The sequence below is a fragment of the Abramis brama genome, assembly GCF_963993115.1.
Source record: "Abramis brama genome assembly, chromosome: 3".
In the NCBI taxonomy this organism is placed as follows: Eukaryota; Metazoa; Chordata; class Actinopteri; order Cypriniformes; family Leuciscidae; genus Abramis; species Abramis brama.
The window spans coordinates 37092501-37120205 of NC_139965.1; the positions used below are offsets into that span (position 1 = coordinate 37092501).

Sequence of the window (27705 nt, forward strand, 5' to 3'; positions counted from 1 at the left end):
AATTCAACAGTTTTTGCTCTGGTACCGAAATTTTAATGGTATTGGTACAGACTACAGAAATTTTGGTACCGTGACAGCGCAAATGTGAATGCTATAGGTTTTAGTTGTTCATATTTTTGTAACAGTAGGCCATAGAATTGATTACCTTTATTTAAAGAAAATAATACACACACACACACACACACACACACACACAGATACAATGTAGTCTAAAACCCATTTGCCAAAATTAAATCAAATCAAATCGAATGTTAATTTATGGTGTAACTATCAAGAAAAAAAAAAAAAAAAAATTCTCTTTACAACTTGAATACATGTCCACATTGTAGTCATTAATTTAAACATGATGATATCAGGACAGCTGTATATCAACCTGATATTTATTTTAATGTATTTTTGACTAAAAAATATTTTTGACTAAAAAAGATTTTTAAATAAAAAACGTATGTGCGGTCACTCATTATTCTGGACTGTAGGGCTGTCTGTCTCTCGCTGTATCCGAATAACATCAGTGACTATAAGTGTGTGTGCACACGCATTTCAACAGAGACATCTTAAGCTAGAGTTAAAGAAGGCACACCGTGTAGGCCTGAGGCTTTGTGGGAAAGTCGCAGCACGTACACACACACACACACACAGACACACACTCTGAGGCACACGGGAGAGCGAGCGACATGGATTTGAAGAGGAACACTTTTAAGTACGCGTTTGTAGCATTTGCTCGAATCAGAGCGAGGTACTCAACCCTTTCATGTGGTTCCTCTCTCTCTCTCTCTCTCTCTCTCTTTCCCCTCACTCACTCTCATCTCCTCCGCCAGCCCTTTTATTATTTCTCTCCCCTCTCTCTTTCTCCTCCGATCTCTTTTTAATTAATTACAACCTGGTCTAGTGACGGAGAGAGTAAGCTTTATCTTCCTCTGCTCCACTCTCTTACCGTGTCGAGAGAGTAAGACTGAGTTAAAAAGAGAGAGAGAGGACATGCCACACGCCAGTGCTTTCCTCCTGCTCCACTCTCTTCCTTACCCTCGTTCTTCCCTCTTCACTCTCTTCTCCGGCAACCCTGAGCAAGTGCTAGCAAGGGTCATATCTTTTTAATTATCTTTCTTGCCTTTGATTAATTATTCCGTCTGACAATAGCGTGTTTCTAATGCTTTTCACCTGCCCGTCTTGATTGACAGTGCCTCTGTCTGAGTCAAAGCAAACAGCTGCTGCCATGATTGCCTAGCAACCAGGAGGTGATGGATGAGACCCAGAGATGGATGGCCACAATAAATCATGTCTCCTGCTATAAAACTGGAAAAAAAGAGAGAGAGAGAGAGAGAGAGAGAGAGAGAGAGGAAGAGCGAGGGAGGGAGAGAGGGGTACTAGGAAGGGGAAGAAATAGAGCATACAAAAACAAAACAACCTATTCTCTCCATCCTGTTCTTGCTTTCCCTCACGCCTCTATGTTTTTCGCATGCGCTCTCTCTCTCTCTCTCTTTCTATCTCTCCCTGGAATGGGTCTGAAACTCTCTTAACAGTTTGACCCGAGCTTTCAACCTCCCTAAGAAGGGTGCAGCTCAAAAGCGTGGTTTGCAGGGGCAGATGAAGCCCATAGGACTTTATAGAAGCAGACTGCTGAAACCCAAACGCTCGAGGAGTTCGTCATAGGGTGGGGCCTGTCATGAGTTGGGACACGTTCTAGGTGCTGGAAAATTCAAGAACAATGAATCCAAGTACACCCACCACGTCCAACGAGACTGCAAAGCAAAATAATTCATCAAACCCATTTCAATGCGGCCGGGAGCATGATGCATCTCACGTCGACGGTCGCATAGTCCCCTACCGCAACAATGGACAAATATATCAAGCATTGTTGAGCGCTCAACTGCCACTGCCAGAGACGACAGGAATCTGACCAGCCCGTGAACTGCAGGCACACAGCGAGAGCGCACCGTTAACCGAATTATCAGATGCTTATAGATACTGTGAAAATATGATTCGGACAGATCTCCTCTTACAGTCACAAAAGGGACGGAGGAAAACATGACAGAAATGTTTTCATTAACGCGGGCCGGGCGCGGAGGATCACGTGCGATTGGAGCGCTCAGATATGCGTTTCTTTTTCTGCTTTCGTTAAAGGCCGGCTTCATTTCCTGCTAATGAAGACCAGCTGTTCCCGCTCTTTTCGCGTCCATGACGACAATGGTCACCTCGTTCCTGAGGGGCTGTCGACAAAACTTTACGACCTCGATGAAAAACGTGTCAGCGCTGGGGGAGGAAAACAAAAAAGGGGAAAAAAAAGTCAGGGTAACCTAGGTTACAGGGCCACAGTGTTGACAAATAAAACACTTTGAGCTTTGTTTTCAGGAGCAAAAAAAAACAGGGTAGTGAGTGGGTGAATGAGTGAGCAAAGGAGTGCGGCTCCTCTGGTATCTGGTAACGAACAGTGCAAGAGCTCGGCCCATCCATCAGAGGAAGCCCACGTCCTGCTCCGAGCTCTCTCTTGTTCCCTCTCTCTCTCTCTCTGAGCCCTGCTCAGGTTACAGCTTTACACGGCCAGTCTAAATAATATTCAAAATGATGAATGACATGGCCAGCCTCGTATCCATCATCAATTTCTTTTTTTAAGGAGCATCCATCTTCAGTAATGCTCCTTTGAATCATGGGAAAGCGAAAGAGCTCCGATTCACTCATGCAGGCCCCTGGAGAGGCAGAAGGAGGGACAGGAGGAGGGAAAGAGGGAGGGAGTTGGGTTCTGACTGATACCTGACAGCCAGACCTGCGCACGGACACAGCCTTACCGAGTCGGACACACGTAGGCTCACTTATAAAACCCAAGACTTCCTGTGACCTCAATAAATACAAACTTTTGTAAGTGTGTCATTAAAAAAAGAACCTTCACAAACATAAAAACTGAGGAAAAATTTGAGTGGCATTGTTAGTGGCCATGTCTCCCCCTCATCCGCCATCCCCTCCCCTGGCTGTGCAGACCCCTCGGTGGCGTGGAGGCAGTGGCAATTCTCAGAGGGGGGGACAGCCCCTAACACTGGGCTCCTTGGCAAGGGCCCGTTTGATAAATGACACATGTCATTCTGTCAGGAGAGAAGGGTGGGTCCATGATGTATGACCGTGCTGAGGAGCTGGGGAAATCGACTGTTTGGCATGGAGAGCCTCTCTCTCTCGCTCTCTTACACTCTTTCGGTCCCGCTATCTGGGTTCAGGACGGCATCAAAAAGGTCGAAGAGTTGTATCTGCGTGTGTGAGAGCCAGAGAACAGGCCGGCTGTTCTTTTTTTTCCCCTGTCTATTGCTCCATCTCACTCTCTTTCTCTCATACTGTCTTGTTTTTTTTTTAAGTAAAAGGAAGAGGAAACAGGCCAATGAAGGAAAGAAAGGGGGAAAAAATGTGTAGAAGAAAGAAACAGACCTAAAAAAAGAAAACCTGGCTCGGAGTAGTGCGAGAGGGCAAGCGTATCAATCAAAGTCAACTTCGGCAACAACGAGACTACTATTTCAAATAAAAACTACATAAGGCAGACAAACGACCTCGGCGCAGGACCGAAACCCGAAACGGCTCGCCGACCGACCAACCGAAACTCTCTACTCATCCCTTCTCGTGTCTCCTCAAAGGCAGGCTTCAACTCACCCCTCCTTTACTGTAAAAGTCGTCTTCTTTTTCCTTCCTCTATCTCATGCTCTTTTCTTTTTTAACACACTGGCAGTGGGGGCCTGACATCTGCAGAGTGCATTTAAAGAAAAAAATGTGTCAAGGAAGCGTGATCCCCCTCCACCCTCTTTCTCTCTCTCTCTCTCTCTCTCTCTTTCATTAGCTCACTGGCAGGGTGGCACTTCTCAAGCTCATTACAGCCAGAGGATTTATGGTGCCGAACCCAATGGCGGAGAAAAGGCATCTGTCAATAATTGCAGGGAGCAGCGCACACACATCTCGAGAAGCTTTGAAATCTCATTAGGTATGCAGTTATCAGGCATAAAGATCAAAAACATTACTCAACTCAGACAGAATCCTACCAAGAAACATTAATTAGCAACAGGCCCGCAGTATAAAATAAAACAGACTTCCTCTCTCGCTCTCTCTCTCTCAGTCTCCCTCCCTCGCTCTGCCCCTCACACCTGCCTGCCTCTGCCAAGAACCGACACGACATACCCAAGCAGGCGATGTGTACGAACACATTAAATAGCGGGATCACACAGGAAGGAAACGCCGGCATGACATTCCACTCAAGAAAAATGCACATCATCATACGCAAACATTCATATATGTGCACCGAGGTTGCGCAGACACAGACGTGGACAAACACAAGCGCACCGGGGACTCCGGCAGAGTTAACAACATCCCGAACCCCTGCGCGCTTCATTCCCCTCTTCTTCCTCTGCCCTCATTAAATAAAACACAACATGGAGGGAGGAGGGATAATTCCCAGCATCTGAGACTGATCAGGACATGAGAGAGAAGGAGTTTGGGAGCGTTTGAGGGCCTCCCCTCTCTCTTTCCTCCAGTCTGGGTAGTGAGGAGAGAAGGAGGAAGAGGCCTGTCAGGCCGGAGAAGGATGTCAGAGCTCAGGCTGGCCCTGATTACTAGGGCCCCTCTCTCGCTCTCATTCTCTGCTGCTCTGCCTTTCATCACCCGCACCGCCATCAAAAAGCCTGCATGTCACACGCACACACCGTGATAAAAAGCGAAGCAAGACTGATGGCTGTCAGTTTTCAGGCTCGGAGTGAAAGAGGAGGAGGGTGCCGAGACAAGCCGAGCGGTGGGGCAAGATCCCTGCCATTTCTGTGGAGGAATCGTACACACACTCGCACACACAGACTCAAGTGACACTCTGAAACAAACCAACAACCAGCCCCCTGCCAAAATCTTTACTGTAGTCCCTGCCCCCAACTTACTCTCTCTAAGTAATTTTCTCAGCCTCCCTCGGCACGTCCCTATCCCTCTTCGACGTGACAGGGATTACTTCCACGCGGCCATATTTCATTGGACTACACTGGGACTCTTGCAGTTGCGTGTAGCTGCCAGAGTGGACCGGCCTCACAGATACACACACAAAGAACTACAGTATCACTCAGAGTGAGAGAGCGAGAGTGGGAAGGCGGGACAACTCAAGCATATGGAAAGAGCGCAGGCCGGATGATTCATTAGTACTGTGATACTCAGTGCCACCTCTGTGCAAGGCTAAGCTAATATCCCTCACAGTACTGGGCAGGGTAAAAATAACTGTCTACCACAGCCAGACACATAGATCCCAGAAACCCTCTTCATTTCCTGTCTCCTCCCAGATTCCGCCCCACCGGAAGAGGTGTGGGTCACGGTAACAGCAAATCATGCAGCACAGCCGAGAATCTTGACCAATCGCCAGAGTCAAACAACAAGTAGATTTGGAGGCGTATTCTGGGTATCACAGCATAATCGGCAAGGTTCAGTGTTCATTGTTGATCGAAAAAATAAACAAGAATCAGGAAAATGAGCAAAAGGGATATGATCAACACTTGCTGTGGTGCGTTCTCTCCGTGGGAACTGCTTTATAAAACATGTTTAACTATCACAGTGCATGTAGTTCCAATTCTCTCAATAACAGAGGAAATCATCAACAAACTACAGCACACAACCCGCTGAACTAAAACTATTCAAACTTTTCATCAAATCAAAGCACACAGAAACCTTGAAGGGGAACATAAACAATTTGGAAATGTTTCTTTTTCTTGTACTTTTTGACGCGCAAATGGCAGGTAAGCTACTCAAAATGTTTTGTTTAAATGTCACCACCAACGCTTAATTTATTTTCAATTTGTGTGACTTTCTCAGCTGTAGGTAAAACGAGAATGATGCACTTTTTCAATGTTATTCTTCAAAAGATAAATAGATTCATTTAAGCATATTTAAGCAGAATAAAATCAGACAATGCATCATAAACCCATAAGACAGCAAGCAAAATCAGTGTCAAATTTAACAAACACCGAATGCCTAATAGATGCTAATCTATTTTTTTAATGTCCACTGAATTCCACGCAGGAAGATAGCCTAGACAAATATAATATATTTCTGACAATGTTTTGCATCCTTAAACAGCATGAACAAAAAATGAATTATGTGCTTTACTGTAGGGCTGAAATAGCACAGTAATAATTGATCAAATAATGATAATGAAAATAACTGAAAACAAATTTAATTATCAGTTAGTCGGGGCTTTGCGTTGTGCACGGAAAACCTCCATCAACGACATCACTTTAAATTTGTGCAAAACACATTTGAAAAAAAAAAAAAGATTATATAAAAATGTTTATGATAATCTTATAATGCAAGCGAGCAATTACTGCCGGTGTAAAAAGTAAAATCTGCATTCAGGTCAAGCACACTTAGCGAAAAAGAAAGGGAAATCATCTGGATCAAAACAATATTCACTTTTAAACTGTACAAATGTTTTCTCTTTTTTTTTTTTACTTTAATGGGATTTACTGATTTTTCCCCCCCCCCCTTATATTATTTTATTACAGGAAAAACAGCATTTTATGTTCAGATTATGGTCAATATGGTCAGAGTAATAGTGTGTTTCTGCAAAAAAAAATTCAACCTTTTTTTTTTTTACCAGTTAATACTTTGTGGATCTGTATTTTTGGTTATTTAAACTGTCGTAACCACTTTCAAACAGTGAAATCACTTTATATTGTAAACTTTATATTATAAACATATTTGGCACACAGTGTGTAGCATAACTACTTTACAAAAGCAATGCGCAAGAAGAATCATAAAAATAATCAGCAGATAAATTGATTCTTAAAATAGTTGTTAGCTGGAGACGCACACAAACAATGGAATCTCTGGAAAAGAAGTGGTGAAAAGAAGGGAGGAGTGAGAAAGAAACAGAGAAGAAGAGAGAGAGAGACAGTAAGGGGGTAGAAAGGGGGAAGAATGAGGGAAGGATGCAGCCTTGTGAGCCAATTTAAGAAATAAGTGCTGATGCATCAGCTATTGACTGTGTGAACGCTCCTGATAACGCTCAAGGCGAAACTGTGAGGGAAATGACAGCATCAACCGCCTGCAATAAACTGCAGCCCGCGAGACCAAGGGAGCCCTAATTGACAGCTGTCAAGCTAATGGGAGCCATGACGGAAGATTCAGGAAAAAAATTCTGTTTATCAACCATCAACCCTGGTGTGGATCCACAGGGAGGAGAACTTCCCCTCCCTCCGTTCTCTCTCTCTATCTTTCTCACTCTGTTTGGCTGTTAGGTTATTCAGCTTTTTTCCCTTAACCCCCATCCCTCTTTCCTTCGTTCTTTCTCTCCGTTCCTGTGCTTTTTCCCCGCCTCTTCTGCTCTTAACCCTTCTCATTGTTGCTCACTTCTTGCGGTGAAAAAGGCGGAGGACAGCCATAACTAATCATAGTGTCAGTTGGCTGCCTGGGAGCGCAGGGTTTGGGCCAGAGCAATGTGAGGAGGACGAGGACTCAGGCCCCATAATCCACGCGCACACACACACACACACTGCTGAGGAGACACCTACACAGGGCCAAATGCAGTTCTCTTTCCAGCTACTGTGTACATAAAAGCAAAGAAAAATCTGCGACTACAACAATAAACAAATTTCAGCGTAACAATATATCCAACAGGCATGCTGCTCACTCTCCTGCTAAAATGACCATCAAGCTAGGCTATAACAAAATGTGTTCATGCGCCTCATTCATAATGCTGTTAGATTAGGAAATTTGATACAGAAATACTCAAATGCCTATTAAAGAGCTGCAGGTGATGTTTAATTAGATCGCCTGTTAGATTTGAAGATTTTATTCTTACGCTCATTAAATGCAAAACATCTAGATTAAAATTCTATCCGTCTAGACGTGCATTAGTATGCAAACTTTTGATTAATCATTTTCTGAATTAAATATCTGTATATATTAAACAAAAAGAAAAAAAGATAAACCCAATCATTTGAGGAGAGGAATGTAATTCTGGACAGTGGTGTACATGACATAATTTTCCTTTTCTTAATAATGCATATGATTATCATGACTAGGTTTTAATAAGGGTAATTAACATAATCAAGTCACCATGACGTTTCATTATAATTTAAGTAATTAAATAGCAGCAGGGGAAGAAAAAAAGAAACTTGAACCAAAGTGGACGACTCTTAATTTGCGAAGAAGTCAAAAGAGATCACAGACACACACACTACGCCATCGGAACTACTACAATGTTCTTTCTGCCATTGTATCTATACTAATCATAACTAACCTATTAGTGTACGTGTTCCATATAAGCACGTGCTGGTGATCATTACGTGAATGTGACCGTATTTACGAGCCCACCGGTGCGGTGTTCCCCATATGATCTCACGCATTCAATCCTCCACACCCTTGCCGGAACAGGCTTTGAGTTTGATTAATCATTGCTCCCTGTCTGCAATCAATCAAACACACACAAAATCACAGAAATCAGCTCCTTTCCCCAACTGCAATCCATCTCAGCGCAGCCTCCGTAACATTCGTCACAACCCAAATATTTTTATAAATCATATTTAGCCGCTCTAAACACAATGCTGAGAGTTAACATTTATTCGAACGCAGATGAGATAAACTAACTTTAAACACGCTATGAACGCCATCATGATGACCGATATCAACGTCATCCGTCTTCATACATCAAATCCGCTTGGTTCAAACGCATGTATAGAGATTACATTTCACCAAACTATGAGCCGAGGCAGACATGTAAACATGGAGACTGTAGTTTGGACACTTCGCTATTAAGGGCACGTGGATGTTTCCAACAACGCTGTGCTTTAGCAGCTAGCTTTGATATTAAAAACCGAGACGGACAAAGAGATAGCTGGAGGAAAAAAGTTTGATGTTCTCTTCGACTCCCCAAAACAATTGATATGTTTGGTCTGGCAAAAGCTTTGAAGCCTGTGAACAAAAACATGGTGTGTACGCTGCACTGCCTGCGCCTGAATGGCTGAATTTATTTATTTTTTTTGGCGTGGGGGGGGGGTGAATCACCCTCACTAGACAGAGAGTGCTGTGTCTGTCTGTTAAAAAAGAGAGATATATAGAGTAGACTGAACAAATGGAGAGCAGGCACACAACAAAAAAAAAAATCACGTCAAAGGTGCGCATGCACGCGCACAGAGCCTGTGACGCACTTCCACCAGGTTACCTTCACAACACGATTTTTCTGCGCCTTTTGATTCTGTTTTGTCACCTCGCCACTATTATTGCTCTTAGTCTCTTGACCATTAAAAGCGCTCTATTTCAGCCAACATGATTACCCAGGTACCCCGGCCCATTTGTCACCTGCAGCAGCAAATTGAGTTAGTGCACCAACTAAAGGCATGGAGGACTGTGTAATATCAACTTGATTACATCAAACTAGCTGCAAACCTAATTGGGCTGGATGACAGTGTGCGGAGCTTGTCATCTCCAATCATTAGGCCTGTCAGGAATCCATCAGCTTTACAGCTAATTAGGTGAACACTAATGAAGCTGGCAAAACAACTTTTCTTTTTCTACGGCTGAGCGGGCCTTCCAGACTTGGTGGGAGGAGGGAGGAAGGGAGAGACAGAACGAGGGAGCGAGAGAAAGAGACAGAGAATGTGAGGGAGGGCGAAATTTTCTCATGCAAAGCTCAAGGTTGCAGGGGACTGGATTTCCCAAAGTTCCTAATCAAGGCCCATCATCTGCCATCTTTCCTTTGCTCTTTCCATCACGACGGCGCAATCAATTTGTCATCACTCTTTGTATGCCACAGTGCAGTCGTCAACCTTATAACTTGCAGCTGTGAGGGCTGCTGGGAGGGAGGGAGTGAGAAGATGAGGGAGAGACGGAGGGGAGGGGCATTGGTTTGAAGAAAGGAGAGAGGGAGTTAAAAAAGAAAAAAAAAATATCACAGGAAGTTGCCTCGTCTAAAGAGAGAAAAAAAGGCTCTCAGCCTGCTTTCGTATTTGTCTTCATCCGCTCATCAAAGGCATAAATGCCTGATTTTCTCTCTCTCTCTCTCACTCCTCTGAAATGAGAAGCTTCTCAGTCACCCTTGTTCCCCTCCTCCCTCCTTCCCTCTACCTCTGCGCGTCCATTAGGCAAAAGCATTTTGATAAAGTAAAGCACGAGCCTATCGCATTGGGAGAGAAGAGGAGGGGAGGGGGACAAAATGAGAGCACTCACTCTGCCAACTTCTGATTGACCATTAGAGCTATTGATGAATGTGGCTGTCAAAGGAGAGACAATTAAATCAAATATGAAACAAAGTTGCTTTGACGGGTCAGACTGATGGAGCAAACCATTCTTCCGTCTCCAGATTAGGTTATTAGTTTGTGTGTGTGTGTGTGTGTTTTTGTAGGACTGTAGGTGTGCCCTCTATTGGACCGTTCACGAGTGTTTCATGCTCCGGTGATATTCGTATGCATGCAAGAGTGTCAGTGTTGATCGTGCCCGTCGAATAGTACAGATCTGCACATGGTATAAACTTGTGAACTGTACTCAACTGTTGAATCTGACTGTCAATAGTCTACTTGTTTTTATTAAGATAAGATCCTCACCTGAAAGTTTCAGCAGTAAATATTGTGCCGTGTATCACACAGTAACAGCGTGCAATTCATCCATGAATAAACAAAGACTTCTTGTGTCCCCTAAAGTTAGACAAGTATTCAAAAATCACAAGACGTATTCTAGTTTTGAACACAACAAGAATATCAGTCACGGCTTTAAAATGCAGCTACACTGTAGGCCTACAAAAGACATTAGCAACAGTTAAGCTGACAGATTTCTATTTTTGTTTCTTTGACTATCATTTTTCCTTGTTGCAAATGTGTCGACTAACAATCAAAATGTCATAAGGTATCCGTCGACGTGTTATTTTTAGACAGTTCATTAAAAATAAAGCAGATTTAGATGTCGTCTATCATTATTTAAATGGTCTGGTTTTCCGTGTTCCTCATGTTAGTGGTCTTTGAGCAGTGGAAGTAAATGTGGCCTTGTGCCCTGGCCTATGTCGAAAAAAAAAAAAAAAAAAGTAGAAAAGCAGCAATTAAAGATGTTTTAATGGGCGGTTGTCAGAGCAGACGTGACGTCACGGGGTTGTGGCGTTGCCATGGCGAGTGATTTATTGATGTTTATCAGGAATGAATAGATCAAAGAGCAGCCGAATGACAGGCAATCAATCAGCCGTCAAATCAAAGATGGCAATTGTCCATTAAAGGCTCTTCTTAGACCCCTCGTGCGTCGGCTACAAAATAATCTTTTGAGGCTTTCCCAGAAACGGAGGGGAGTGATACAAAAATATAAATAATAATAACAATAAAGTTGGCTTTTTGTGATCAAATGTTTTCGCACAAAATCCCCCAAAACAACGAAGACGAGCATCAAAGAGAGTCATGACAGTCAGCTGACACCTAAGCTCTTTTTTCCCTGCGCTTCTTTATAGATCTCTAATTCATGGAGTCAATATCTACGCCCTACGAGGAAAGAGAGCGGTGTGAAACAGAGAACAATCAAAAGACTTGTAGTCGACTCAGCTTCAGCTGCATGGGGCCAGGCGAGTAAGATAGTCAGTATTCACGAGGATAAAGTTAAATATTGTTATTATTCGGTCAGTTGACTACTCTGATGAAAGGAAATGTCACCATGTGGCCTCAAAAAAAAAAAAAAAAAAAAAAAAAAAAAAAAAAAAAAACAACTGCTGGACTAACATGATAAACTTAATATAAAACGCCAGACTTTAAAAAAATAAAAAAATAAAAAACTTTTTTCAAATACACATCATACCGCTGGAACACTGGATAAGTCCAGATCGTACACACACATATTCAGCGTTACTATGAAGAAGATGGCTCAAAAAAAGAATAACAAATAAATAAACGGGGAGGTGAAGAGGAGCAAATGAGGAAGAAGAAGAGCCGTACCTGCCGAGCGCCGGGGCGCTTGCTGTTTCCTCCGCGGCATGTTTCTCTTTCAGGGTTTTTTTTATTCAGGAGCCCCTGAGATCCCGAGAGCTGCTCCGCTTCTGCTCTGATACACGGCACCTGGGGCGCTTTCACACGCCTGACATGTATCGGCAGTTTTCAAACCAAAAAATCAGACGGTAAGATCTGAAGAGGATGAAGACGAAGCGGGATTTTCCCCTTCTTTCCTCTCTCTCTTTCCCCCCGCGCGTCTTTTGGGTTTGACGGAGAGTCGAGCCGTTACAGCGGGGAGAAAAACCGCTCGTGCCTCAGTGCGATTCTCACTCACTCCGCGCTGGAAGCTGCAACAGGCAAGCTTAAAGGAAAACGAAATGATCGCGTCACTCAAAGTCTGCAAACAGAGGCAAACATCAAGCACTGTCATATTAACTCCTTCCATCTCGAATGGGTTAGCTAGCTCATGTCATGTGGGTAGGCATATGTCTCTCTCTCTCTTTCTCTCTCTCTCTCCCTACCGCAGCCAACCCCAATGCACTCTAATAGTAAAAGTAGCAAGTCACAAACACAACACTATAGATATGCAATGATTGACACTAACATAGGAGTGTATCAAATCGACAATCTGACTTCATGTTTTGTTTAAGCGTAGTAACGTTACGCTTGCAAGGCAGGCAGCAGTCGCCTTTATCAATGATTTAGGAACGTAATAGAGCAAAGCTTTACTTACTCGATAGCTTGAATAAACGTGTTATCCATGAGGAATCCGGTCCGAGTAATCGCAAAAGCAACACACATACACACACACACACCCAAAAATAAAATAAAAAAAAATACAAAATATTTTCTTTTTTAAATCTGCGCTGCTGTCGCCGATAGCTTTCTGTAAAAATCCAAAAGACTCCAAGTGCCCACCGCCTTTCAAACGTCCATCTCTTTTATAATAAACAAACCGAGGAATAGACAAAAAGCTTGGAGGAGATGGACGGACTTGTCGCCCGCGCGCTGCCTCGTTTGCTTATTTTGTCCGCGCGCGTTGGGAATCCGCTGAGAGAATCGATGCGATAGGTGTTTGATTGGGTATTCCTGCTTGTAATAACGCACATCAGAAGGAGGGGATTGACTCGGGCTGCGCCTCAGCTGCTGCTGCTGCGAGAGCATGGATCACTGAGCTATTGCCAAACACTTTCTTGGCCGCTAATAGCACTTCTTAGCCTTCTTTGTGGGGCTCGTAGCAGATATTTAAAAAACAGCAACGGGCGATGCAGACGCGTCTTCCTCGCGCTTGCGAGACGCCTTTTCTCTTCTCTAATGTCACTTTCGAAAATCCCTTATCAAACGCTTTCTTCACAGAATGGACTTTTTAAGACGGTAAGATCAACATTTTCCAAATATGTCCATCATCAATTAAAAACAGTGTTATTAAGAGCTGATTTTTCGTTTTTGTTAGCGTAAACTCTTTGTAGTGAAGAATCAAAGTTGTCCGTTTTGGATGAGAGAGGGAGATGGGAACTGTGTCCTCTGTTTACTAGGTGAGGGTGAGTTGTCAGACACTGCCTCTTCCCCTAAAGTCCTCGTACTGTCTTCTCCTCTCACTCATCTGACCGCAAAGGGAATCGCATCGAGCCCTCGAAAGGGGGCAGTTGGAGTCGTAGCGTTCACTAAAACTAGAATGTCCAGAATCTCTTGAATGTCCGCGCGCCGAGCTCACGGGGGGAGATTGAAAGGGAAGAGCAGTCTTTCACGGATCCGGGATGTTTTTGCCCAATCTCACTCACTCGTGTGTGCATGCCGTTAGATCCGCCCAAGCATCTGTCCGTCTAACCATTGGCGCATCCATCAGTGTCACACACACACACACACACACAGACACACACACGCCGCACGGAGTCGCTTTAACTACGGGAAGCTTCTCTTCTTCATCAAACGACGTATAAAGCAAGATTACACTGTTTTATGGGGGATGCATTCCGATTTTATTGTAAAAGAAATAATGATTTATTCAATTGCTATAGGCTACCTAGGCTAATGGTGCATCGGAACGCTGTACCAAGTAGCCTATATGAGGATGTAAGTTAGCCTATTTTCAAACTTTAGTGGACGAATGTTTTTCTCTATTAGCTACTTAGCCTACACCTATAGCAACAACTATTAATAATAGCATACCGACGAGTAATGGTAGCATACTTGTTTTAAAAAACTATTTAAAAATCTTAAAATCTTCAAGCAAGTCAAAAACAAGTTGATGCAAAGAATGTTTTGCTATTTTTTTCTTTCTTGTTTTCTTTTGATAGCCGGCTTTTCAGTCCCGATGGCAGTTGGCAGAGTGATGTGAATGTATTTTTCTTGATTTGCTATGGATTACCGCGCGAAGGATATGAAACATAGGCTATTCTGGACCGTACCGTTTATTTATAGAGCCATATTTCACCGATGGTCTCAGTGTACGAGCATGTGCAACACAACTGTAGCCTAATTATGAACCACAAATTTAATTTCGACTTTATTAAAAGTTTGAATGTCTGTAAAACTACAATAAGCACAAATAAACTGTGGCTGATTTAGTCTCAAAGACTGAAACAGCAATTAAACAGGTAAAAACTCCCTTTAAATGTTCTTTTCAAGCTATATATAGCCTAGATTAAATGACCTTAAGCTAAACTGAAACATTGATACAATTAACGAACGAGAAAATCACATCTTTTTATATAAAACTATATATATATATAACTATATAAAAACTAACATCTTTATATAAAAATGTACTGTGTGTGTGTGTGTGTAACAGAGAACAGCTGCATGAGTACATGAACATGAGCGCGCAGTTCATTGTAACCGCCCCCTTTTATGTGCTTATTCTAAAATCCCCCAAAATGTTTTATTTTAAATAGCATCGACGTAGGAAGTTTTACAATGCTATTTTGTCAAAAATCACAGCACTAACTGTCACTGTGCTCAGTTGTCCAAAGAGAAGAAAAGGTACGTGATTGTCTTGTGTTTCACTTGATTTTCTGTGTATTCCTCAATGGGTATATCCTTCAAGAGTCTGTTTTGTCCTGGTATTTTATGTGTCTTTATCTGTTATAACAAATAACCACTGTTTTTAATGTCAAAACGAGAGGCATCTGTTTAACGTGAAACATAGGCCTTTGCACCTTAAAAAGTCTTATTTTCTTTCAACTTATCCATTATTATTATTATTAATTCACAGTCTTTCAGAATATGCAGACTTGAGATTTATTGTTGTTGAGGGAGAAGGGAATGACATTACAGAGTTTCTAAGACTGTGGATGAACTTGAACATTATTCTTAAAACAAAGATAAACTTTATACTTTAATGAACCCTTTGCTATTAAATTAATATATCCTAATTTCTGGGAATGTTGGTCTCATTTTGTTTTTGCGTATATGCCACTATGAGAAAGAATATTTGTATCATACATAATGAGTTATTCAGTACCACTTGGAGGCTCATTTTAATTGCCACATGCGCTGAAGACAACAGGAACGCTACTATGTTTTATTTGCCGCAATATGCTCATGGTGGCTTTGTTAAAACATTCCTGCTTTATAAACTGTTGTTAGTTCAGTTTAAAGAAATAACTTTTCATTACATAAAATTTCTAGTTCAATATGAAGAAATTAATGCTTGTGTAATCTGAGCATGAACACACATGACGATGTGAAAATACTGTCTTATTCTCCAAAAAGTCACTAGAACTTTGACATTCAGAAAAATATAAATCACCACGTGCTAGAACGAAAAAAAAAAAAGTCTTAAATATGTGGGGGGTTTTGAGTGTGTTTTTTTTTTTTTTTTTTTTTTTTTCATATTAGTGGAGCTCTCACTAGTCGGAGAAATTTGAGAGTTCGTTTTTACCTTTAAACCGAGAGCAAAGTCTGAAATAGCCCCAGTGATCCAAGTCATTAAAGCTTGAGCATTACCCCAACATGACTTCAATCATGCACGTATATTTATCCTATACGTTTTATAGCCTAGTCTAAACTAATACTTTATTGGAAAGTTCCAGTCTATTTTAATTACACAGATGTCTAAATACCCTACCGGAGATTAATTTATTTAATTTGCCCAAACTAATCCAAATTTTAGCCTCAGCTCTTTCAGTTCATTCAGTCTGGTTTCCAAAAGTGTCCGATGCAAGCACGAAATTAAAGAAGAGAACGTAAACGTGAGGGAAAGTGGTATTTTTTGCGCACTATTTTACAGGCATGTGAACTTCTGTTCGTTTGTGTTTTTCCTCATTCGTCTACACATCTTTCTTTTGTTAGACATTTTGCGTCTAAAAATAAAATAAAATAAAAAATTTAATTTAATCTAAGCAGTCGTCATTAGTGCCATGCACATACGTTGAATAGTGAAGAAATACACAGTCCTTCATTCTTTTTGCGCAAAATCTTGCGAGGTGGCATAATACTTTGAGTGGGGGAAAACGTCAAGAGCTTATAACAACTTTAATCAATTCAGCCCCTTTGTAAAGCTAGAAAAAAAAAAAAATAATAATAAAAAAAAAAAAAATCACATTGGATGAACTGACATTGTCTCATTGTGCTAAATGCAAAAGTTCAACACAATTCCAGACGCTTCATAATCCCTCTCCAGTTTAACACCTGTTTTCCATTTTGTGATCGCAATTCATCCAGAATCTCAGTACGATCACATAAAGCAGTGCCAAGTAACAAACGCGACAAACGACATGAAAACCATGATTTTTACTCCTGCTCAAATGAATGACTGTTAAGTTTAGTTAGTCTGTTTATTATGTGGAATTCAGTCATTTTGGAGTTCTTTTGACTAGCTAAGCTAACTATTAATTTAACATTAGTTGTCCTATCAGTGATATCATTAGGTTGGAGGCATTTTATATTGAGGTAGCATATAAGCAGGATTGAGATGTTTCTACAGTGAGAACTATCAGGTGCATATAACCTCTGGTGCATGTTTAACCTCCCTTACAATCCTAAAGGAAATAACTGTGTGTGTGTGTGGCCTGGTAAACCCATATTATGGGGATAAAATGGGAAAAGGTGGCAAAATCCAAAATCCTTGTCCTTGTGGGGAAATGTTTTGGTCCCCATGAGGAAAACGGCTTATAAATCATACTAAGTGATGTTTTTTGAAAATGTAAAAATGCAGAAAGTTTTCTGTGATGGTAGGGTTAGTGTAAGGGGATAGAATGTACAGTTTGTACAGTATAAAAATCATTATGCCTATGAAGAATCACCACAAAGATAGCGAAACCATGTGTGTGTGTGTGTGTGGTCCTGGTAAACCCTACTTTGTGGGGACCCAGAATGGTAGTAATACCAGCAATTTTTGTCCTTGTAGGGACATCTTTTTGGTCCCCATGAGGATAACTGCTTTTAAAACATACAGCATGATTTTTTTTGAAAATGTAAAAATGCAAAAAGTTTTTTGTGATGGTAGGTTTAAGAGTAGAATATACAATAGAATATATAGTTTGTATAGTATAAAAATCATTAAGTCGTGTGTGCAAATCATAAAACATGGAAACGTGTGTGTGTGCGCGCGAGTGAGAGAGTGTGTGTGTTTTCAATTTAAGCCATGAAAAATTACTTAAGGGTAATTCATTTATAGCTTAATAGCATATATATATATATATATATATATATATATATATATATATATATATATATATACACACTCACATACACACATATATACATTTATTACTTTAATTAATAGTTATAGATCACATTACTACTTTTTAAAGTGTGATCAGCATTACTGAAACCATTGTTGAATATTTATACAGTTATCATACTGACTAGCATGTTTATATTATGTTTACTAGCAGTTTGATGTGATCAATATAGTATCAAAGTTAAAGTTGGGGTTTATTGGCCATGTAAGACTGCTCTAACCATGGATTTGAGTTGCTTCCAACATTAAACACCAAACAATTTAAAATGCAATACAAAATAAAATACAACATATAGCACAGCATAAGATACACAGGTTAGGCTCAGGGCAGCAGCAGGCGCTCATTGTTTCAAGGAACATCTCTTATGAATAAAGGTTAATATATGGTGACACCACCCATGAGACTAGGAGACCCAGCTGTGCTAGACCAGGGTCAGATCAGGCTAGACCCACACAGAACATGCTCAGCTTGCCCAACTCATTTTTGTGGTTTGAAGAGGGCAAATATCTTTACCGTCACCTTGTCCTCTGAAAATAATGGCTAGGACTAGATCCTGGCCAGCTATAAAAAGCATGTGTCGTAATTAGAGCTAGAGATTTCCCGCTTCTGGAGCTCACGCTCTCCTGCACCGCGCATCTTCACGGCACACTTGTTCCTAGTAGTGTGTGTAAAGAGGCATCAGAGAGATCTACTCAAGAGAGGCAAAACTTTTATTCAGTAGCAAGCAGCAAATGCCTATTCTAGATATAGCAGATCCCACATTTGACACACGGAATATTTTTCTATATCACTCATCTGTGGCAGTTTTACATTACGCTCACTCTCTTTTTCGCTCCACACTCTCATTGAAAATGAATTGTAATCTGATTGTAATATATATATCAAAGCCATTTAAAATGTGCAATATAGCCAGATAAAAAAAAAACAAAAAAACATGATACAATAGCATCATGCCAATTCAAACACTGGCCTAAAAGTGTCTAAAGTCTGATCTCTTCTAGGGCATCGTATGAGTCTTATATGTATACTGTGTACTCTAGGTAATTAGAACATATTTAGGACTGGTTCACCATGCGTCTAGTTTGGCTCACAATTGTTGTTCAGCCCTGAAATTTAAAGTGCCCTCAGAGGAAGAAAAGGACTGCTGGCCTCTTCAGAGAGGAACGATATTTCCTCTGCCTCTTACTGCTGATGTGTGTCTCACACTCTGGTATGTCCTTCTTCCTCAGAAGAGGAACCTTAAGTGTTGGGGGCTGCTCTTTCTCTCTCTCTCTCTCTCTCTCTCTCTCTCTCTCTCTCTCTGTCTCTCTCTCTCTCTCTCTCTCTCTCTCTCTCTCTGGGTGTGCTAGCTTGCAGGGTTGAGAGGGCAAGTGCTGACCAGCCCTCTTTCTCTGCCTGTTACTAGGTCATGGAGCGCCCCCCCCCTCCCCACTCTCATACCTCTTTCTCCGGCACCTTCCCATCCTCTGCCACCAGGGAGAGGGTAATTTAAGCCCTGCTTGATATATCCAATTCATCACTGTCCCACAGACCCGCTTCAAAATTAAAGTCTGATCTACAAAGTTAAAGCAGGTTGAGATAAAAATTGGCATAGGTCAGAGAAGGAGGGAGCAGTCAAAACACGTGATGCTTTTTCATCTCTTTTGATTTATGCTTTCAAGGAGAGCAGCAGAAAAAAATTAAAACATTGCCCAGTTCTATCAGTTGTAGCTTATGTTTTGGTCATTAAAGCCAAATCGGGTTTAGGTTAGAATGGAAGATGAGGAACATTTGGGAGAAATGTGTTACTTCAGAGGTTTGATGTGAGGGTCAACAATAAATATAAAGAAGTCTATATATGATAAAGACACACACACACACACACACACACACACACACACACACAAAAAAAAAAAAAAAATTTAAAAAATAAAAACAAGTTTAAATAAATAGTTGACTCAAAATAGTTCACCCAAAAATGTTGTCATCATTTTACCCTCATGTCATTCCAAACCTTTATGACTTTCTCTCTTCTGTGGAACATAAAAGAAGATATTTTGAGAAATGTCTCTCTTTTACAGTGGAAATCAGTGGTAACCAAAACTATTTGGTTACCAACAATCTTCAAATTATTATTTTCTGTATACAGGTTAAACAACATGAGGGCGAGTAAATGATGATGTTGGTTACATATAGGGTTTTTTTTTCTTCTTTTTTTTTTTCTTTTTTTTTTTTCTTAATACCAGTTTGAAGAAAAGTTACATATATATATATATATTTATATATTTATTTATTTATTTATTTATTATTATTATTTATTTATTTTTTAAAGAAAGTTGTTCATTAATTTAAGTGTAAAAAGTATTTTTAGTTTTCAAATAGCATTACATTTTTGGGGAGCATGAGCCACAAGCACAAATTATGTGATTTTTTTTTTTTTTTATCAAGACATTTGATATTTTTAAATTGACTACACCTAAAAATATAAAAATGAATTTTAATGCAGAAATTAAGACATGCTCAACACAGAGGTGTATTCAATTTTGTATGTAGGATTTTTCAAATAAACACATAAAATGATACGCAAGTAGGCCATTATGGTCTTTTTTTATCTTATTTTAATTCACAGCAATTAGGCTACATACCAAAGAAATCAGTTCAAATTACATGGTTTAGCTCAAGAGTTTCCTGGTTTGATGTCAGCACCATTATTGACTGTATGCAGTTTTTTTTTTTTTATCTTGAAAGCATTTTCTGCAGATTATCATTGCCGAAACAGACAGTGATTGAAGCTCCTGAGTGAGATAAAGATTTGCGGTGTGTGTTTGTGCAGGAGATATATGATGGGTGACTGTGATTATACAATAAATGAGCAGATGTGGGTGAAGAGCTTGATTATGAGTGAATGTTTGACTTTGATGTAGTGGTGAAAGAATGACCAAGTAAAAGAAAACAACTTTCACTTTAATGGGCCCATGGAACTCTGTCTGATTGGACGGAATGACGTAAAGCAGGCATGAGTCAGTCGTGATTGAAGGAACATGTGAGCATGTGTGTGAGGGACATGGAGTGGTTGGGGCGGAGGTACTAGTATCAGCTCACAATAAAGACTGATTGTTAGTGCGTGAGAGTGCACATGATGTGCGTGGGAGAGGAAGCGAGTGTGTGTGCGTATTTGAGCATGACCGTGGATATAAGAACTTGTGTGTGTGTGTGCAAAATGGCACATTTTCATTCATTTTGTGTGTGGGAATAAGCCTGCATGTGATTGCCTTGCATCTCTGTGTGCGGGACCTGATCCACGGCGCTGTATGGTAAACAGGAACGTTTTCCCTGGAAGGAGGAATTTCCCCCAGCAGCCCCCTATAGCAGTAATGGTGGTGGTAATGAGCTGCAGCTGTCAGAGCTCTTTTCGCCTCTCGTCCCTGATTCATGTTCCTGCCGCACAACATCTACAACTGGAACAAATGTTTACCCCAATGAAAACCAGACAAACACGGCCAGCCCGGCTCACAGCTCCTAACGGAATAACTAATAGCCCCGGCTCGGTTTTAGCACTAATAATGATGCAAGTGAGCTCTGAAATGCAGACCTTCAAAGTCAACAGAACTGACCATCAAACAAGGCTATCATTATTTTAAGACACAGGCATTGCTGAGATTTAATTGACCAAAATATTATATTTTATTTATATTATTTACCACTTGTTTTTGTGTAAAAGATGTTTTGAGTGCAGGGGGTCTTTAAAGAAAAGCAGAATTCAATGCAAACATATATTGTTTCGTAAAATCTAGTGTTCCAATCAAGGCATATGTGTGTTTTTATAGAGCAGATGGAGCTTGACTCATTCTGGCTTCCTGACTGGGTTTCCTCCCAGTATTCTGCTCCCATGAGGTTGATATTACTAGAGAGCACAATCTATATCCATTGGAATGAGTGTCATGATTCAGGGATTGAGATGAGTCACTGATTGTGACTGAGCTGGAATCGGATAATCCAAAATGAGTTTTCATAACTTTTTATAACTTGCTGTCATTATACTGCTGTAAATATAGCTGCTGTCTTTTTACATTCCACTTGGCCGTTTTTCCCTTCTGAAAATGGCATTCTCTTTTTTATTGTGGCTGTTTTACCTTCTTCTATTCATAATGAAGAATCGAATGCATTAAGTGATGTAGAGAGATAAAGCGCCTCAGAGTGTGTTGTGTGTTTACCCCATGCGGCCATTAATGCTACGGCTGTGTGCCAGCGATGACATTAATCCATTAATCACACTTTTTTTGTGTATTTGCGCAGGCCTGCTTTATTAATTAAATGTGATGTAACGCTGATACAACCTCTCTCTGTCGGACTTCCTTCCCCATTAAACACAAAAACTCCCATCAGCCACCTGTCAAAAGACCCCACCCTGGAAATCAGACTCTGGAAACTAACAAAAGACATGGTAACTGTGACACAAGAATGAGGGGGAGATTAGAAGTTATGGAACAACATTATAAGGGTTTAAAAACAAGTAAGGAGTGCTGGAGAAAAAAAAAAAAATCAAAGATTAGCTACATCTGGCCTAAAAGATCAACCTTTCTTCCTCTTTCCCTCTCTCTTTTTGCTCTCTTGTCAACCGTGTGAGAGCCACTTCACTATGCTGGTGTTTATCTTACGCTGACATTCTCTGCTCCATCTATTTTTCAGCCCTCCTAAGCAGAAGCCTCACCTCGAAACACTCTAGGAGAGTCTAATGACAGAGAGATAAAGTGAGAGAGAAGGGATAAGAATGAATCAACACAATCACATGGCAATTTGTTACTATTTTACGTTTTGGCGAATTGGTGGCTTATTTGTATGAATGTGTAAGTTTTCATACGTTCTGCTTACGCCCCAGTGACGGGTATGTTTAGGGGTGGGGTTAGGGATGGACCTTCATGCTTATACTTTCACATTCGCATTGGACAAATTAATTTGGAATCACCACCTCGTAAAATAGTTACGTTTTTCTGTGAGATCGGGTTGGATATAAATATACTTACAGTAGGGACAAGTCACTAATTTTATCATAAACAAATCTGATCGGGTCAGTGTAGATAGGGTACAGTGGGGCTAAAGGCACACCCGGGTAAAAGGCGCCTTTAATTTTATTTTCTTCTGAACCACTAGACGGCACAAAAACTTGCTGCAGCACTTTCCAAAACATCTGCTTTTTAAAGGAGTAGTTCACTTTAAAATGAAAATTCTGTCATCATATACTCACCCTCATGTTGTTTCAAACCTGTATGAATTCCCTTCTTCTGCTGAACACAAAGGAAGATATTTAGAAGAATATCAGTAACCAGACAGTTTTTGGGTCCCATTGACTTCCATAGTAGGAAAAATATATACTATGGAAGTCAAGTGGACCCAAAAACTGTCTGGTTACTGATATTCTTCTAAATATCTTCCTTTGTGTTCAGCAGAAGAAAGAAATTCATACAGGTTTGAAACAACATGAGGGTGAGTATATGATGACAGAATTTTCATTTTAAAGTGAACTACTCCTTTAAGATGCACGTGGAAATTTGGCTGATCCTTGACGTGATCGCGGGCAGAAAGTTGATTCTGTGCTAATTTTATCTAATAATTGATGTTTTTAAAATGTACAAACAAAGGTCTTGTTAATGATTTTCTGTTTTGTTCAAGGTAATTAAAGAATCAGTTTTTCAATTATGGAAGAAAATGTAAAAGTTTGGTATTTGGGGTAAAAGGCGCCCCTGCTGTTGGGGTGAAAGGCACAATAATTAACATGATAGGAAATAGCTGGCTGACTTTTCCATTTGTTGACATGGGATGGTTAGATTCAGATGTCTACCTTAGAGATAATCACCATAATGCAACCATCATATTAAAAAATATGATATTAATCATACCATATAGAAAAATCATGTATTGTTACTACTGTAAATGTATATTAAATTATTATGGGATTTCCTTAAATGCTTTTAGAATCTTTACTTTTTAAAAGAATTGTGTTTCTGTATTTCTTTAAATATATATTTTATCTTAACATTTTAATTACAGTATTAAGTATTATTATCTATTGAACAAAAATATATTATTTTATTTATCAGAATAAACATAAAATAGTACATACTTTGCTAAAGTATTAACTTAGACATTATTGAAAACATTAATTTTGCTGAAGTATGTGTATCAATACTTTGTGTCTTTGGCCCCATGCTGATTTTACCCCATGTGTGGGCTAAATGGCCCACCTTGCCACCTCATACATTTATACGTTTTTTTAAACAAAATAAACTACTTTTATGAATTATTTTCATACATACACACATACATAATTTCATACAATTATTTTCATCCCCCTCATTATCATATACTGGGAGTAGTGAAAAGCACAATTTTCTTAAGGTGTGCCTTTAGCCCCGTTGTACACTATATGTATAACCCTGTGTGTGTGCGTGCGTGTGTGTGTGTGTGTGTGTGTGTGTGTGTGTGTGTGTGTGTGTTGCTATAGCAATTTGAAACTAATTATATCATATTTGTTTATAGATGGATAGATAGATAGATAGGCAGACTATTATATTATTTGACTCAGTGATGAGAGAGAAAAAAATAAAACAAGATCCCACTCAGTAGAACCAATAATCACATTACAGCTGAACAATGTGACACATTGCTTTTGAATAGAAATCTGATCAGAAGACAAATTCAAATACCCATATCAGTGTACACACACACACACACACACACACACTATCAGATGTCATCATGTTGACTCCTGGCTGACTTGGTTTACAATGAGAGACACAAAGTGCACCCAGAGGCTCGCCTTTACAGCCCAATGATTAGCATTCCTGTGGCTAAAGCCAGACGCTAGAAGAAGTGACACTTGTGAGCTGGCTACTGTATGTTTCCTGCCAGTGTAAATCAGCACTTCCACATATTCTCCTTACGTCCATCTGAGAGTTATCAAGGGCATGTTTAAAATACACTGGCATAGAATGTATCAGAAAGGAGTTTGATTTAAAGGGGTCATATAATGGTGCATGCACTTTTACAAGTTGATTGTACTGAAATGTGTGTTGGCAGTGCCATCATAAAATGATAAAAATCCATCCAGTGTTTTTTTTTTTTAAATCTTCTTATATGTTTTCCCCTCTCTCAAATCAAGCCGTTCGACCGTGTGACGTCACACGGTCGGACGCCCCTCCCACGATTGTTGATTGACAGCAGCGTTTCAACATAGTCCCGCCCTCGCTCGTGAGCGAGCTGTCAATCATAGTCTGCATGTCATTGTTGATACGCTGGAGCACTGTCTATGAGCAGAATGGCTTCTAAGCGATTGTGGTGTTCTGTTCTTGGGTGTAATAACAAACACAGCAGTCATTTTGATGTTCCTAAATCCGAACCGCTGAAGACACAGTGGCTGAGTTTTGTTTTCGAAGGGAATATTCCCCACGATCAACGTCAATGCTTTCATGTTTGCGTGAATCATTTCACACACCAGACTGCTTTACAAACGAGGATCAGTATAAAGCTGGTTTTGCTAAGAAGCTGCTCCTGAAAAAAGGATCGGTACCAACTATTCGTGTTCCTGCTGCACCTCCAGAAGAAGAAGTGAGTGTAACGTTTTATTAACTTTTATATTAATCTTCATATTAATCTTTGCAAATCGCTAGCACGCTTCACGATGAATGCAGCTAAGGTTTACACTCAGGGTACATTACGGCATGTTTTCTATGTACGACGTTCTCAATATAATTCATAATCCCACGTTTATAATAAACAACGCGTTATGGTTATTGTGTTACAAACAGTGTATGCACAGAACAGAGGGGCGGGGTGTGCAAAGCTCATTATCATTTAAAGACACATGCACTGAAACGGCGTGCTGAAAACAGAGCTGTTTTTGACCAGGTAAAATGAGTGTTTTCTTACAATACTAATGAGAATTTTTAATTAAAGTACATTACAAACTTTTAATTTAGACCCTAAAGAATCAAATTAGCTTGTACAAAAATGGCATTATATGACTCCTTTAACATGCAAATGTGATAAAAGCATGATGTGATTTCAGCACTTTCTATTTAATTAAAATCAAATTTGAAAATTCTCAAAATGAAACATATCATTCATAGTAGCTATTTTGGCTGGTATTGCCAGTGATATGAGTTCTATTTTTACCTTGAAAGCATTTCACTGAGTCCAAATTCTAATGTGTATGAGTTCTCGGAGAAGGTTTTCCCTTCTAAAATGGGATCTGATATGGAGAAACTGTCCTCTTTATAAGCAGGAAGTGATGCGTCTCACACCTGATAATAGTTAATCATTCATCTAACCATCATAGATTCAAACAGGGCTCAGTTTGTACGAGTCTATAACAGGTGCAGGAGGAAGGGCACACAGGAATTCTAAAAAAGAAGTGCACGTCAAAGGTCAAATGTATGAGTTCACAATCACCAGGGCTAAATAAATAATAATAATAAAATGGTAAATTAAAGAAATACTTCCTCAGATCTACTATAGGAGATGGTTTGTGTCTGTGTTTGTGTGTATGTGCGCACAGGAAGGTGACTAATTAAATGAGTACATTAATTACACGTTAGATACAAGACACGGTGCATGATCTCCATGTGTGCGCACACGCTTCCAACAATTCAAAACCGTGAATACAATGGCAATAATACAGAATAGGCTCACACTGTGTGTGTAATGACTAAATGAAATGAAGCCTGCTGGTTTTCCTGGGCTCATTGTGGCCAGTGTTCAGCTGTATTTTAGTACTGTGTTCCCCAGCCAAATGTCATGCAAAGTGTCTGCAAAATGGTTTGATCTGAGCAAATTAATGTTGGACATAAAAGTCTAGCTTTCTCTTGGGCAGAGGCCAGGCTTTTCAGAGAGAAAGGGGAAAAGCACTTAGTTGTAAAAGCGAGTTGTGCTTTACATTTTGATTACGGTCGTTTTTCATGACTGAAAAGAAAGAAAATAGAAAAGCTTTTGATTTCAGGGGTTAATGTGAGGTATTTATTCCCTGTAGTGCTGATATAAGCTCCACAATATATATTTTTTTCTCTATAGAAAAAAAGTAAATAATCTGATATGGTACATCAATATCTACTTTGAATAACAGAAATTGTTTTCAACTCAATAATGTGAATAACTACATGCTTTTAACTACATGCAGAAAAAAAAAAACAGCCCACGAATGGTTCGTAATACTTCTATCCATAATTACAATGCTTCAGTCTGTGAGTAAAAATAAAGGCCTCCATCATAATGTCAGTCTCAGATGCTCAGACTTGGATCATGATCTATGAGCGGTTGGCTCCATGGTAACCAGTATTAAGTGGACACTATAATCATATCATTAATTCAGCTTTGTGACCTCTTTGTCTCTATTTTTAAAAGCAGGTGAGAAGGTAACAGAGCTCCAAACTCGTCTGCAAAACAGCTCTCCACTCTTACACAGCAATTTTACACTACTGCACATCATTGGAGAACCAGTGGTAGGTCTCTTAATGCCTTTACTGAAAGAAAAAAAAATAATTAAAAATATAACATTCTTATATTATTAGTAGGTATGCAGCCTGCTTTGACTTGACATTATATATTGTAACAGAGACATTTAGTGTCTCTATTGCTTTGTTTCTTTAATTTCGTTTTTTAATCAATCAAATCTCTCTATATTTGAACTACCGTTCAAAATTTTGGGGCGGTATAATTTTATGTTTTTTGAATTATTATTTATTATGTCTCTTATGCTTGCTAAGGCTGCATTTATTTGATAAAAATACAGTTAAAACAGTATTATTGTGAAATATTGCAATTTAAAATATCTTTTCTGAATATATTTTAAAATGTAATTTGTAATGGCAAAGCTACATTTTCAGTAGCCAGCACTCCGGTCTTCAGTGTCACATGATCCTTCAGATATCATTCTAATATGCTGATTTGCTGCTTAAGAAACATTTATTATTATTATTATTATTATTATTATTATTATTAATGTTACAAAAAACTGTTCCGAGTGTGGTGTCGATGACTGACACTAGGGGGTCGTAGTTGGGAGCCCCAAACACCTCTGATACTCCAATGAGAATTGGTGAGTGGAATTTGCATGCCACTCCCCAGGACATATGGGTATAAAAGGGAGACGGAGAACT

General features: G+C 39.9%; 1 protein-coding gene across 3 annotated transcripts in view; it reads right to left on the minus strand.

Annotated features, from left to right (window-relative positions):
- Positions 1-12913, minus strand: part of tshz3b (teashirt zinc finger homeobox 3b) — a 36555-nt gene extending 23642 nt beyond the window's left edge. The window contains exons 1-2 of one of the 3 annotated variants that reach the window (XM_084110263.1): positions 12622-12913; positions 11895-12249 (exon numbers count right to left, since the gene is read on the minus strand). In XM_084110263.1, the coding sequence (XP_083966389.1) occupies positions 11895-11934 (40 nt within the window). In that variant the 5' untranslated portion in view covers positions 11935-12249; positions 12622-12913. Of the gene's footprint in view, positions 1-10532; positions 12446-12621 lie in introns of those variants that run through there. The other 2 variants (XM_084110262.1, XM_084110264.1) reach the window with 2 other exon arrangements.
- Between the last annotated feature and the right edge of the window lie 14792 nt (positions 12914-27705).